The following is a 12,160-nucleotide window of genomic DNA, read 5'->3' as shown; positions in this document are numbered from 1 at the left end:
GTCTTTTAAAGGAGAGCTACATTTTAATGCTTAATTGCTTCAAATATGAGCCAGACCCAAAGTTTAGTGAAGGGTCCATCATGACCCAGTACACCCCCATTTCTGCGTAGACAAGCTGGTGTTGACCCATCAGCGCAGACCATTTCTCTTTTACATTTTCCCCCAATATTTCCTTTAAATGATCTAGTCACTCTGGTAGTTTTTTTTTTTCCCCTGGTAGTTCTTAATGGCCCAAGCCATCTAATTGTGCCCTCAATTATGGGCTATGCTGAATCCTTCTGAGACCACAGGGCTCTTTGAACATTAAGACATGGTGCTGGCAGATAACTGAAAACTGGCACTTGCATTTGCCTTGTTTGTCCTTGGGGAGAGGACCTGTCATTTCTGGCTTGTCATTGTGTGATGGGACAGTGCCTCTTCTTAACAGCTGTTAAGCAGCAAATAAGACAGAATGCCAGTAAAACTTGACAAAAGCTAATATTCATCGAGCATCTCAGCTCAAACATTTAGATGGCCACAAGAATCCTGGCGTGATTTAAGTTCTTTAATACCGTATCTGTTAATTCTGCCTTTGTTTTGAAAAGGACCAATTATGCCACGGTATGTTATCTAGACTCCAGTGTGAATTGGGATTTAGGAGACAGAGAGTTGCACAGACACATCAACTTCATTCTCTTTTCCAAAGTCATCCAAGTCCAGTGGCAAGACCAAAGTCGGGACTATTGGCAATGGCCCAGGATGCAGTGGATGACTTCAAGCTCTCAGTGCTCCACAGAGCCGGCTTCCATTGCCTTCTTGGCTATTGGAACAAATTGTTCTCTTCCAACCATTCCACTGGAGGAAGTCTTCACATAGTTGGGAATAGACATTTCCTCAACTCACTGATGGGTTTGAGGCCTGTTGGTTACTATCTAGTGAACGAGTTTTACCTGGGGTTTGCCTATAAATAGCTTGTTGGAGCCACAGGAGAGTTTGGTGAGCAGCCCTGAAAAGGGTTTGGCAAGCCCTTGTAATAATTAAAATTATGAGGCTAGTTGTATGCAGCTTAATAACTTTATTAAATCAAAGTAGTGGTAGTAGGAAAGAGGGAAAAATAGGAGAGAGGTAGATACTTAGCTTTCTAATCAGTGGCCGCCATTATGGGGCTCCGTACTACACTCCACCACGTGTCTAATTTGCTGCTCCACAAGTACACCCAAGACCCCCACTTCCTCCTTGGGTTGGTTTATAAACTTTTTTCTCCATCCTCTCACTTTTACAGGCCACATCTCAGGAACCAACCATAGTTTCTTAATTTGCCTGGGCCGCTCAGAGGGGCAGTGCCTGTGGCTGGCTCTTGATATTTTTTGGCTCTCATTGCTTCCTGTCTCCTTGGTTCTTAATTTCCCTTTTTCCAGTGACCCATTTATCTCAACTCACTTGCTGGTATTTTGCCTCCAGATGACTTCAGGTGAGAGACAAGAGGGAAAAAGGAGAAATTTACTTTAGACACCCTCCCACCAGAGGTGCTAGTCCTCCCTGCACATCTCATTACACCCCTGATTTGTTAATTAGCCCTTTTTGGAAGGCTTTCTGTATGTGAGAAACTTGAGGATGGTGGTGAAAGGGGAATAAAATCTGTGAGTGTCTGTGTATATAGATTATAGAATGGGAAATTAGGAGGGGACAAAAGACATCCTTCTGTCTAATGCATTTCTATATTTAGGTCTTATAGCAGCTAGAACTGACTTTTGCCCTGCTCCACCTACAGTTGAAGCACATAGATCCACCAAACTTTGGCTTCCTGGAAGCCTATTTCACTCATTTAATCATATTTTTTTATTTTTTTATTTGAAGTGATTTTTAGCCTTATTTAAGCCTACCATTTACTATTATCTCTGTTCAGTTATTTTTCAGTTGTATCCAGTGCTTTGTGACCCGACTTGGTTGTCTTTTTTCTATTTTTTAAAAGTTCATTTATTTAATTTAGATTTTATTTTTCTATGGTACCAAGATTCATGTTCTTTCCTTCCCCTCCTCCCAACCCCCTCCTGTAGCTGACCAGCAATTCCACTGGGTTTTTTTTTTTTTTTTTTAAACCCTTAACTTCTGTGTATTGACTTATAGGTGGAAGAGTGGTAAGGGTAGGCAATGGGGATCAAGTGACTTGCCCAGGGTCACACAGCTGGGAAGTGTCTGAGGCCAGATTTGAACCTAGGACCTCCTATCTCTAGGCCTGGCTCTCAATCCACTGAGCTACCCAGCTACCCCCTGCACTGGGTTTTAAAACATGCGTCATTGATCAAGACCTATTTCCATAGTATTGATATTTACACTAGGGTGATCGTTTAGAGTCTACATCCCATTTCCTTCTTTAGTTCATTTGACAGATGAAGAAACTGAGACTTACAGAATGAAATGACTTGGTGAGGATCACACAGCTAGTGTTTGAGGTCTAATTTCAATTCAGGTCTTCCTGACTCTACTACTAGTACACTATCCCACTGTGCCACCTAGCTACCCTATCATCTCTACCAAATACTTAAAATGTTTGGTCATCAAAGGCAACTGGAAAGTCCTGGCAGTGAGTCAACTGGAAAAAAAAAACAAAAAACAAACATAAAAACAGCTGTTTGGCTCCCTGCCCACATGTCTGTGGTTGTAACCCAGCCACATGCCACCTGAGCTGGAGAGGGCCTGCTTTTGCCTATGACTCTGAACCAAGGCATTGAGACTTGAGTGGAAGTGTCCACTCTCCTTTGGGGGGGGGGCGTGCGAGGGGTTCATGGCAATCAACTGAAAGATCTAGGAAGAGAATCAAAAGACCTATTTCTGTGTAAGAAGCCTGGATTGCTGGAGTGGGGAGGGAAGAAGGGAAGAAGACACATGAATCATATAATTTTGTAAAACTTATGTGTAAATTTGTTAAGATAAAATAAAGATAAAACATCTAAACGAAAAGCCTAGATTGCATGTGCATGTATGTGTGTGTGTGTGTTTTAGCCCTTACCGCCTTAGTATTGATAGAGGATCAGTAGGGGCTGGGCATTAGGGGTTAAATGATTTGCCCAAGGTTATACACTGCTAGGAAGTATCTGAGGCCACATTTGAACTCAGGACCTCTGGGTCCTTAGGCCTCGCTCTATCTACTGAGCTCTCTAATTGCCCCTTGTGTATGTTTTAAAAGTCCACCATTGTCTTTTCTTTCTCTTATTTATAGGCAAATGTTTCCCTTTGTTCCTTCATGGTGGTGAGGGAGGGATGGAAGTGACTAGATTGAGGATTTTAAATTTTATACATTTAAAAAATAGTTTCTATTTGGTTTCTCCCAAACCCAGCTCCTTTCCTCTTCATTTTAGTCTAGCCAGAAAAGGAGGAATGACTTATTTTGCACTTGATCTTAGCCAAAAGGCCAAGAAGTGATGGAATGACTTATTTTGGTCAATGGTTAGAAAAGTGAAATTCAAACTAGGTCCTTTTTAGTCAAGTCATTCACAACTTAGCTGCAGTCCTCTGGTTTCCAAAACCTTATGAGAGTATTCAAGGCCCCCAAACTTCCTAGAGCCTCCATAGCCCCATTTTGGTCTTAGTTGTATCATGCTTTAGTTGCTCTTTAGAGCAGGGAAACGACTTATGCTTGTCCTTATCCCTGAACATTTATAGTGCTCAGAAACTTGGGGGGAAGAGTCCTGGTGTTCTTTCTAGCAGTGAAGATTGCTCAGTGGGAGGGTTGTTGTTTTATAAGGATGTAATGGAAGGCAAAGCCACAAACCTCAACTTTCTTGTTTTCAGGTTCCCCAGGCTTTCTGTCCTCTCTTTGATGTTCTCTAGGGAATTGTTGCTGTTGAGGTTTTTGGATGCCGATTTAGAAGTGTTCCTTTTTAAATGACGTCCCCAGCTTATTCTTTCTCTGTTCAACTGAAGGAAGATTTGTTTGGCAAGTTGAGCAGTTTGTGAGAGTAAGCCAAGAATCAGACCTTCCCTTCTCTTTCCTCTCCTTTCCCTGGCATTCCAGGAGTGCCCACTGCCTGATGCCTGCCTTGTTCTTCCTCTGCAGACACCATGAGGCGAGTGGTACGGCAGAGCAAGTTCAGACACGTGTTTGGCCAGGCTGTGAAGAATGACCAGTGCTATGATGACATCCGGGTCTCCCGAGTCACCTGGGATAGTTCCTTTTGTGCGGTCAACCCCCGATTTGTCGCCATCATTGTGGAAGCCAGTGGGGGCGGGGCGTTCCTCGTGCTGCCCTTGCACAAGGTAGGTGCTCCTTGGGCTATCTCTCATCCTCCCTCCACAAGGTTGGTCTGGGGGATTATGTTGGAAGTTGTTTGAACACTGAGAACCCTAGGCCAGAAGCTGATGCACTTATGGTCAAGGTCCATGTACTTTTTGGCAGTTCTCTTTCCTCTGACAGAACTATTAAATGGTTTGTTAAACTCTGTTCTAGAGATGAAAACGGTCTCATTATTGAAGTAATGCTTGAGCCCTGGAAGGCTGAGGAATCCCAGATTCTGGTTTGGTTACTTCTGTTCTTGACAAATGTTTTCCTTTTGGACTTAAATCTAAAACATTTGGACATAATTAAATTGGGTCAGACTCAGACACTATAGTATCTTCTTAGGGAGTTCCACAAAGGACAAAGGATGGGATGTTTTTTGGAGAAGATGAGCCAAATCTTTAGTTTTTTAAATATTAAAACCTTTTTGGGGTTGTGGTTTTTCTCCTTGTCTGTTGCTATAAGGCAGTAAGGATCTACATTGAGCAAGAATCCCTGGTACTTCTGCTACTCCCAGTTTGCTTTGCTACTTTGCAAACTCTACCCATTCTTTTCTTTCCTAGAGCCAAGAGAGATTTAAGAAAGGGCTTACCACCTAGTTGAGTTTATTTGCCATTATTTGGCATTATTCCCAAGTCACCAACCAGTTGATAACATTTATAATAATAATAAGATTTAGTATAGCTCCCAGACTTAAACAATGAGAACATTCAAGGATGGAAGAATTAATGATGGAAAGGAGAGCCTAGAATGATCTCTTCCTGATTTTAGAGTTCTCTGGAGGAAACATGAATTTACTTTGTAGTCAGTGTGGCTTTTTTGTGCGGTTGGGCTTGAGAAATACCTACTTGTATCATGAAGTCTTAATAGTCTTCTGAAAGTGGGAAAGTGGGTTTTAATCTAGCTATCTTGGAGCTTTTGAAGGGTTGTCTGGTGAAAGAATGAAGAATTAGGCCTAGTTTTGTTTTGCTGCCGTAGGCAGAACCAGGAGCAGAGAACCAACCCTGAGTGGAAGGACCTAACTCAGAAAGAGCAGATTCCCCAGCCCTGGAGAGCCACGGCTGGGGGACCATTTGTTGGAAGTTTACAGAACAAATCCTACGTGTTCCTGGTCCTCTTCCTTCTAGCAGACAGGCTGGCTCATCTGTTGACATCTTGTGTGTCTGGTATGGCAGTTGTACTCTGTGTGACGCTGGTTCTGTCTTGTGTTAGAACCAGAAGCTACCTCAGTGCTGGCTGACTTCAGCTTTTCTAAGGTGAGAAGAGCAGAAGAAACACCTACTGTTGTGCATTTCTTCTGAGTGAAGGGTAACTAAAAGCATCTAGGGGGTAGGTGGTTACATTTGTCCTCAGTCCGTGAGCTGGTACTACTATGAGGAATGTCTGCCAGTTTAGAAGCAGGTGGGGACACTACAGTGCCCAGAGTGTCCAGTCTAGAGTCAGAAGACCCGAGTTCATATCCATCCTCAGGCACTGACTTGCTGTGTGACCTTGGGCAAGTCACTTAACCTTGTTTGCCTCAGTTTCCTCATCTCTCAAATGAGCTGGTGAAGGAAATGGCAAACCACTCCAGGATCTTTGCTGAGAAAAAATGGGAAGGGTTTGGACATGATTGAAATCACTGAACAAAACAATGATAGAGGGGAAGATAGAAAGACAAGAATAATTATTACTTCCCAGGGAGTTTCAACTTTATCATCATGTAACAGATTTTTCTCAGAGCTATGGCTTATATGTGTTACCCAATTGGGAATAGCATTTGAATGCTCGGTCTTTATTTAGCCAGTTAGCCCTTCTTTCACAGAGAAGTTTAAAACGAGATGCAGGAGTATGAGCAGAAGCCCCAGGAAGGGCCCTTTGAGATGAGTGAGAAATTAAGGACAACACTGAGATTGTGAGCTAGAGTGGTCTCCACTGTAATAGGAAGCGTAAGGAACTGGGAGTTCTGCTGGGGATGAGGTGAGTATGAGACACCTGTACAATATCCACGTGAAGTCCCAAAGTGCAGGACCAAGGCTCCCCAGAGACTAGAGCCACATTTAGAGATCTAGAAATCATCTTCATAGAGATGATGATTAACCTCATAGTAGCTGTTAGTATGAAGATAAAAGAAAACGGGGCCCAGAACAAAGTCTTCAAGAGCTGATTCGGGGAGAAGGTCCCAGTTTTGCCCTGGAAGAGTGAGACCAGGGGGAGCATTGAAAACTTGCAGCTCTCTATTTTATCTCTGAACTCTTAGAATAGCATAAATACCAAGTCCTCCAAAGAAGCCCTGAATCTTTCCTTCATGAGTGTGGCTGAACTAAGCTCAGCAGCTCTAACATCAAGTCTGGAGTCAGGTAATTGGTTGGGAAAATGGAGCAAAGAGCCTCCTGAAATGTTCTTTCACAGCAGCAGAAGTGCTCAAGGTACAAACCCAGAAGAAGAGAAAGATTCCACAATGGCTACGAGCAGAGCCTCAGAGGAAGACCCAGCTGGGGTACACAAACTCACTAGAATTCTTGGGAGGAGGAAGGAAGCAAGAATCTTTTTTAAGAGTTTAAAAATGTTTTTATAAACTGATGAGAGCCCTTGAGGAAAATTCTGGAAAAGAAATGAGAGCTATGGAAGAAAGAATTGGCGGGAGAAATGAGAGCTTGGCCCAAAACTTTGCCCAATAGAAGGCAGTGGACTTCATAAGGTAAAAGAAATGTTTAAGTCAAAAGGCTGAAAAAGTGGAGGAAAATGTGAGGTTGTCATAACAGAAAAAGATTGAGGAGACAATAAAAGCAATGGACTATCACACTATCATGATAAAATAAAAAGCCTAGATACCTACCATGTTTCAAGAAATCTCAAAAAACAAAAGCAAGAGGCAGCCAGGTGGCTCAGTGGATAGAGAGCCAGGCCTAGAGATAAGAGGTCCTGGGTTCTGATGTGATGTCAGACACTTCCTAGCTAGGCAAGTCAATTAAAGCCCATTACCTAGCCCTTACTTCTCTTCTGCCCCAGAAATGATGTTTAGTATTGATTTTACAACAGAAAGTAAACATTTCAAAAAGAGGCAACACCCCCTCAAAAAAAAAAAAAAAGAAAAAAAGAAAAAACCCTGCTTAGATCTCTTAGAACCAGAGGGCAAAGCGGATTTAGAAAGAATTCGGTCATTTCCTGAATGACATCCTAAAATGTAAACTTCTGGAAACATCATAGGCAAAATCCAAAGCTTCCAAGTCAAAGAAAGCATTGCAAGCAGATAGAAAAAATTTGAGCCTGAGAAGCCACCAACATGGATCAAGCATGATATAGTAGCCACCACCTTAAAGAAGAGGAAAGTTTGGAATAAAACCCGTACCACCTAACTTGGAATCACTACTATGTATTGGTTCTAAGGCAGAAGAGCAGTAAGGGCTAGGTAATGGGGGTTAAGTGACTTGCCCAGGGTCACACAGCTAGGAAGTGTCTGAGGCCAGATTGGAACCCAGGACCTTCTATCTTTAGGCTTGGCTCTCAATTCACTGAGCCACCCAGGGCTCCCACTCTTGGACTGTATTATTGTCCAGTGGTCACAAATACTGAAAAGTAGATAGTGGAACTGTTAGCATATTCATCTTTTAGACTTTGTAAATCATTATTGACATTTTTTCTCCCTTTCCTTCCCACCCCTCCACTCCCACCCTACCCCAAATGAGAGAAAGTGAGAGTTCAGGAGAGGCTGAATGGGTCTCATTAATGGACCCATCTGCCATGCTGCCAAATGGTGCTGGAGGAAGTCACACTCCCATGGTGACTGAGTATATCACAATTCAGGTGATACACAATTCATCTCCACTTGGCTTTCAATTTGATACAGCAGAACTATAAAATGTAATTATATAAAATATAATAACATAATAAATTATATAAAATATATAAAATAAAAAATGGCTCTTCTAAATCCTTCTCTCCACAGACTCCCAAGCATCTCTTAGCAGATGGCCTGATTGGAGAAAAAAGAAGCCATGCTCCATACCCTCCTAACCCCCAGCCTCCCTCTCCTAACCCTCTACCTTCCGATAGTAATCTTACTAGCTCTACTTAGTCCAATGCCTCCCATCTCCTCTAGGGGCTTAACATGGCACTGGCCATTCCTTTTCTGCCATCTTCAGTTTCTTTATCTAGTGGCTCTTCTCCCCCCATCTGAATTGCTCCCCCCTAAAAAGACCAGAACATCTTCATTTGATCCTACCGTTCTTTTTAGTTCTCATCTTAGATCTCTCCTTTTACTACCAAACTCCTAGGCAGAGTTGACTGCTTTTTCCTTACCATCCATTCTCTTCTCAGGCAGTTGCAGTATGACCAGTTCTGACCTGACCACTTTGCTGACCCGCCACATTACTCCCTTCACAGTAATGAGTGATCCTGTTAATGGCTAAACATTAAGACTGTCCCTCAGTGCACACTCTCCTTGAATTCTATTACTTTTGAAACTCTTGAGCACCTCTTCTGTGCAAACAACTCCCAGATGTTTATAGACTCAAGTTCAGTAATTTAACAAACATTTATGCAATGAGTAGGATACAATACAATGAAACTTCAAAAGAGTTGCCTTAGAAACAGACTGACAGATGAGCATTTCCTTTCCTTTGGCCCATCACTATCCTAAAGGATGCTAGTCATGAGTCATGAGCTACCAGCTGAGTATCCCTTCAGCATTTCAGAGTTAACTGTCCAAAACCTAATCCTTTATTTTACTCTTCTCTAACCTGCCCTTTACCCATTTCTCTTGACTTGATCACCATATTGGCACCAGAAGATCAGTAATCTTGGGGCTGGAAGAGACCTTAGAGGCTATCAAATCCAAATTTCCTCATTTTACAGATGAGGCAACTGAGGCACACAGAGAAGTGACTTGCTATATAAGTGTTTGAGGCATGATCTGAAGCGGGGTCTTCCAGACTCCCACATTCAGTCTGCTTTGTGGCTTTTCATCCTTTTATCAGTTATCTTTGACTTCTCCCACTCTCCATCTCCTCTTAGCCACTTCTTGCATCCATCCCTTTCTCTGCACCCTCTAATTGGAGCTCTTACCACTGCTTGTCTGGACTGCTATTATGACCTCAATGCCTGCATTTTTCCTGTTTGCCTTCCACATAACATCCAAAACAATCTTCCTAAGGTGTGACCCCAACTAGGTCATTTCCCTACTTGAAGATCTCCTGTGGCTTCCCTTGCCTGACACTGAAGGATCTTCCCAGTCTATTCCAAAATCAGAGATTCCCTGTCACCAACTCTTTATGAATTCTAGTATCCCATTGCCATGCAGTTAGTTCTCCATGCCTGGAAGGTACCCCTTCCTCATCTTTGCCTCCTATAAACTGTTTAGCTTTGTGGCTCAGCTTGAGTGCCTCCTTCTCTATGAAGCACTACCTCCTGGCCATAGTTGATAGTTTTCTCTGACTCAAGAATCTTCCGCGATTCCTGTTTGTCACTGTGGGAAAATACAAACCCTGGCCTGCCTTTCTAGATTGGTTTTGCATTATTGCTCTTCATACATGTTGTACATGTTGTGTTTCAGCCAAACTGGTTTACTTGCTATACCCCAGACTCCACATTCTACCTCCCATAGCCATGCTCGTTGTTAAGTGCTTCCTCATACAAATGAGCTTGTATGGACTTGTTTAGGTATTGCTTCAGTAGAGTTTAAGCTTCTTGAGGAGAGGAGGGGGCAGGTTTTTGATTATTGTATCTCCTGTACCCAGGACGACACTTTTCCAAGTTTGGGAGAGAGGAGGGGTTACTCTTGCCTTTGTGTTTGTGAAACTTTACTCATACTGACTTGCAACTTGGTCATTAACATATAACTTACTGTCTTTTAAAGTTGCCTGGCATTAAGTGACTTGTCCATAGCCATGCCACACAGGTTGTTTTCTTTTCCTTGCACATAGTAAATGTGGTAAGTAAAATGCTTGTTGAGGTAGTTTTCGGAAAAAATTAAAGCTATCTTAGTCATGTGAAAAAATGCTCTAAATCATTATTGAGAAATGCAAATTAAAACATCGCTTAGAACCACCCCCATGCCCATCAGATTGGCTAACATGAAAGATTAGGAAAACAAAAAATACCAGAGGGTATGTGGAGAAATGGGGATGGATGCTAATGTGCTGTTCCGTGGAGTATAAACTGATCCAGCCATTCTAGAGAGCAATTTGGAACTATGCCCGAAAGACTCCAAAACTGTACATAGCCTTTGACCCAGCAATACCACAGTTAGGTCTATATCCCAAAGAGATCAAAGGAAAAGGAAAAGGAACTATAAATGTTCAGAAATATTTGTAGCAGTTCTTTTTGAGGTGGCAAAGATTGGAAAATTGAGGGAACACTCATCAATGGGTAATGGCTGAACAAACTGGTTTATGATTGTGATGGAACACTTTTGTGTTGTAAAAAAATGAGTAGTTTTTAAATATAACGGGAAAATTTTTATTTTTTATTTGTTTTTTGGTTTTTATTCAATTTTTATTTTGAATATTTTCCCATAGTTAAATGTTTCATGTTCTTTCCCTCTCCCCCCCCATCTTCCCCCCCCCCTAGCCAATGCATAATTTCACTGGGTTAAAAATTTCTTTTTAATGATGAGCAGAATGATTTCAGAAAAAAACCTAGGAAGACTTACATGAACTAATGCAACGCGAAGTAAGCAGAACCAGGAGAACATTGTACAAAGTTAAAAAGTAAAAGCAACATTATAACAGTGATCAGCTGCAAGACTTAGCAGTTATTTTAATCAAGTCAACGATCCACGACGATCCCAAAGGACTGGAGGGGAAATTCTCTCCACCTCCCCAAAGGGATCGGATGAACTTTGAGTGCAAATTGAAGTATATTTTCACTTCATTCCTCCCCTCTTTTCCTCAACATGGCTAATATGATTTTCCATGTATAACTGATATCATATTGCTTGCCTCCTCAGTGAATAGGGGAGGCCTGTGAAAGGAGGAAGACTGTTTGGAACTAAAAAATGCTAAAACTTTAGAAAATAGAAATGTTAAGAACAACTTATTAAATTAATTTTTTGCCAACTGCATGTAAAAACAATTTTTAACAATTTTTAAATGACATTTTGCAATTCCTATTCTTTCCCTCCCATCTTTCTGAAGTGGTAAATAGTCTTATTGGTTATGCCAGTGCTGGCATGCAATGCATATTTCCATATTCCTCATGCTGTGAAAAACATACATGTATCACACAAAACAATAACTTGTTGGATGGAATCAATTATGATAAATCCCCCTCCCCTAGTAGAATGGCAGCTTTCTTTAAAAATATTTATTTATTTAGAAGTATTTTTCCATGGTTACATGAGTCTTGCTGTCTCTCCTCTCTTCCCTTCCCCCTCCTGGAGCTGATAAGCAATCTCACTGGGTTATACATGTGTTATCACTGGATACCCATTTCCATATTGTTAATTTTTGTAATAGAGTAATCTTTTAAAACCAAAACCCCAAGCCTTGTACTTCTATGAACAGATGATGAATCATGTTTCCCCCCCCCCCCTTTAAATTTAGAATATTTTTCCATGATTCGTGATTCCCCCTACCCTTGCTCTTTCCTCCCCCCTCCCGGGTCTGACAAGCAGTTCCACTGGGTTATACCTGTATCATTGCTCAAAACCACATTCATATCTGCAGTAGAGCTATCCTTAAACATCAAAACCCTAAGCATATCCCTATTGCACTACGTGATCATAACATTTTTCTAATGCATTTCCTTTTCCACAGTTCTTTCTCTGGATGTGGATAGCATTCTTTCTCCCTCAGAACTGTCCTGGATCATTGCATTGCTGCTAATATAGAAGTCTGTTATCTTTGATTGTACCACAGTGTATCAGTTTCTGTGTACATCGTTCTCCTGCTTCTTCTCCTTTCATTCTGCATCAATTCCTGGAGG

The 12,160-nt window shown here is 41.7% G+C and overlaps 1 protein-coding gene across 1 annotated transcript in view; it reads left to right on the top strand.

Moving 5' to 3' along the window:
- Positions 1 to 4,041: 4,041 nt before the first annotated feature.
- Positions 4,042 to 12,160, top strand: part of CORO1C (coronin 1C) — a 48,472-nt gene continuing 40,353 nt past the window's right edge. The window contains exon 1 of the mRNA XM_044673988.1: positions 4,042 to 4,236. Coding sequence (XP_044529923.1) covers positions 4,042 to 4,236 — 195 coding nt within the window. The remainder of the gene's footprint in view (positions 4,237 to 12,160) is intronic.

This window comes from Gracilinanus agilis, chromosome 1 (assembly GCF_016433145.1).
Source record: "Gracilinanus agilis isolate LMUSP501 chromosome 1, AgileGrace, whole genome shotgun sequence".
Classification (NCBI taxonomy): Eukaryota; Metazoa; Chordata; class Mammalia; order Didelphimorphia; family Didelphidae; genus Gracilinanus; species Gracilinanus agilis.
Note: the sequence above shows the minus strand (reverse complement) of the source record. Positions and strands in the feature narration are given on the sequence as shown.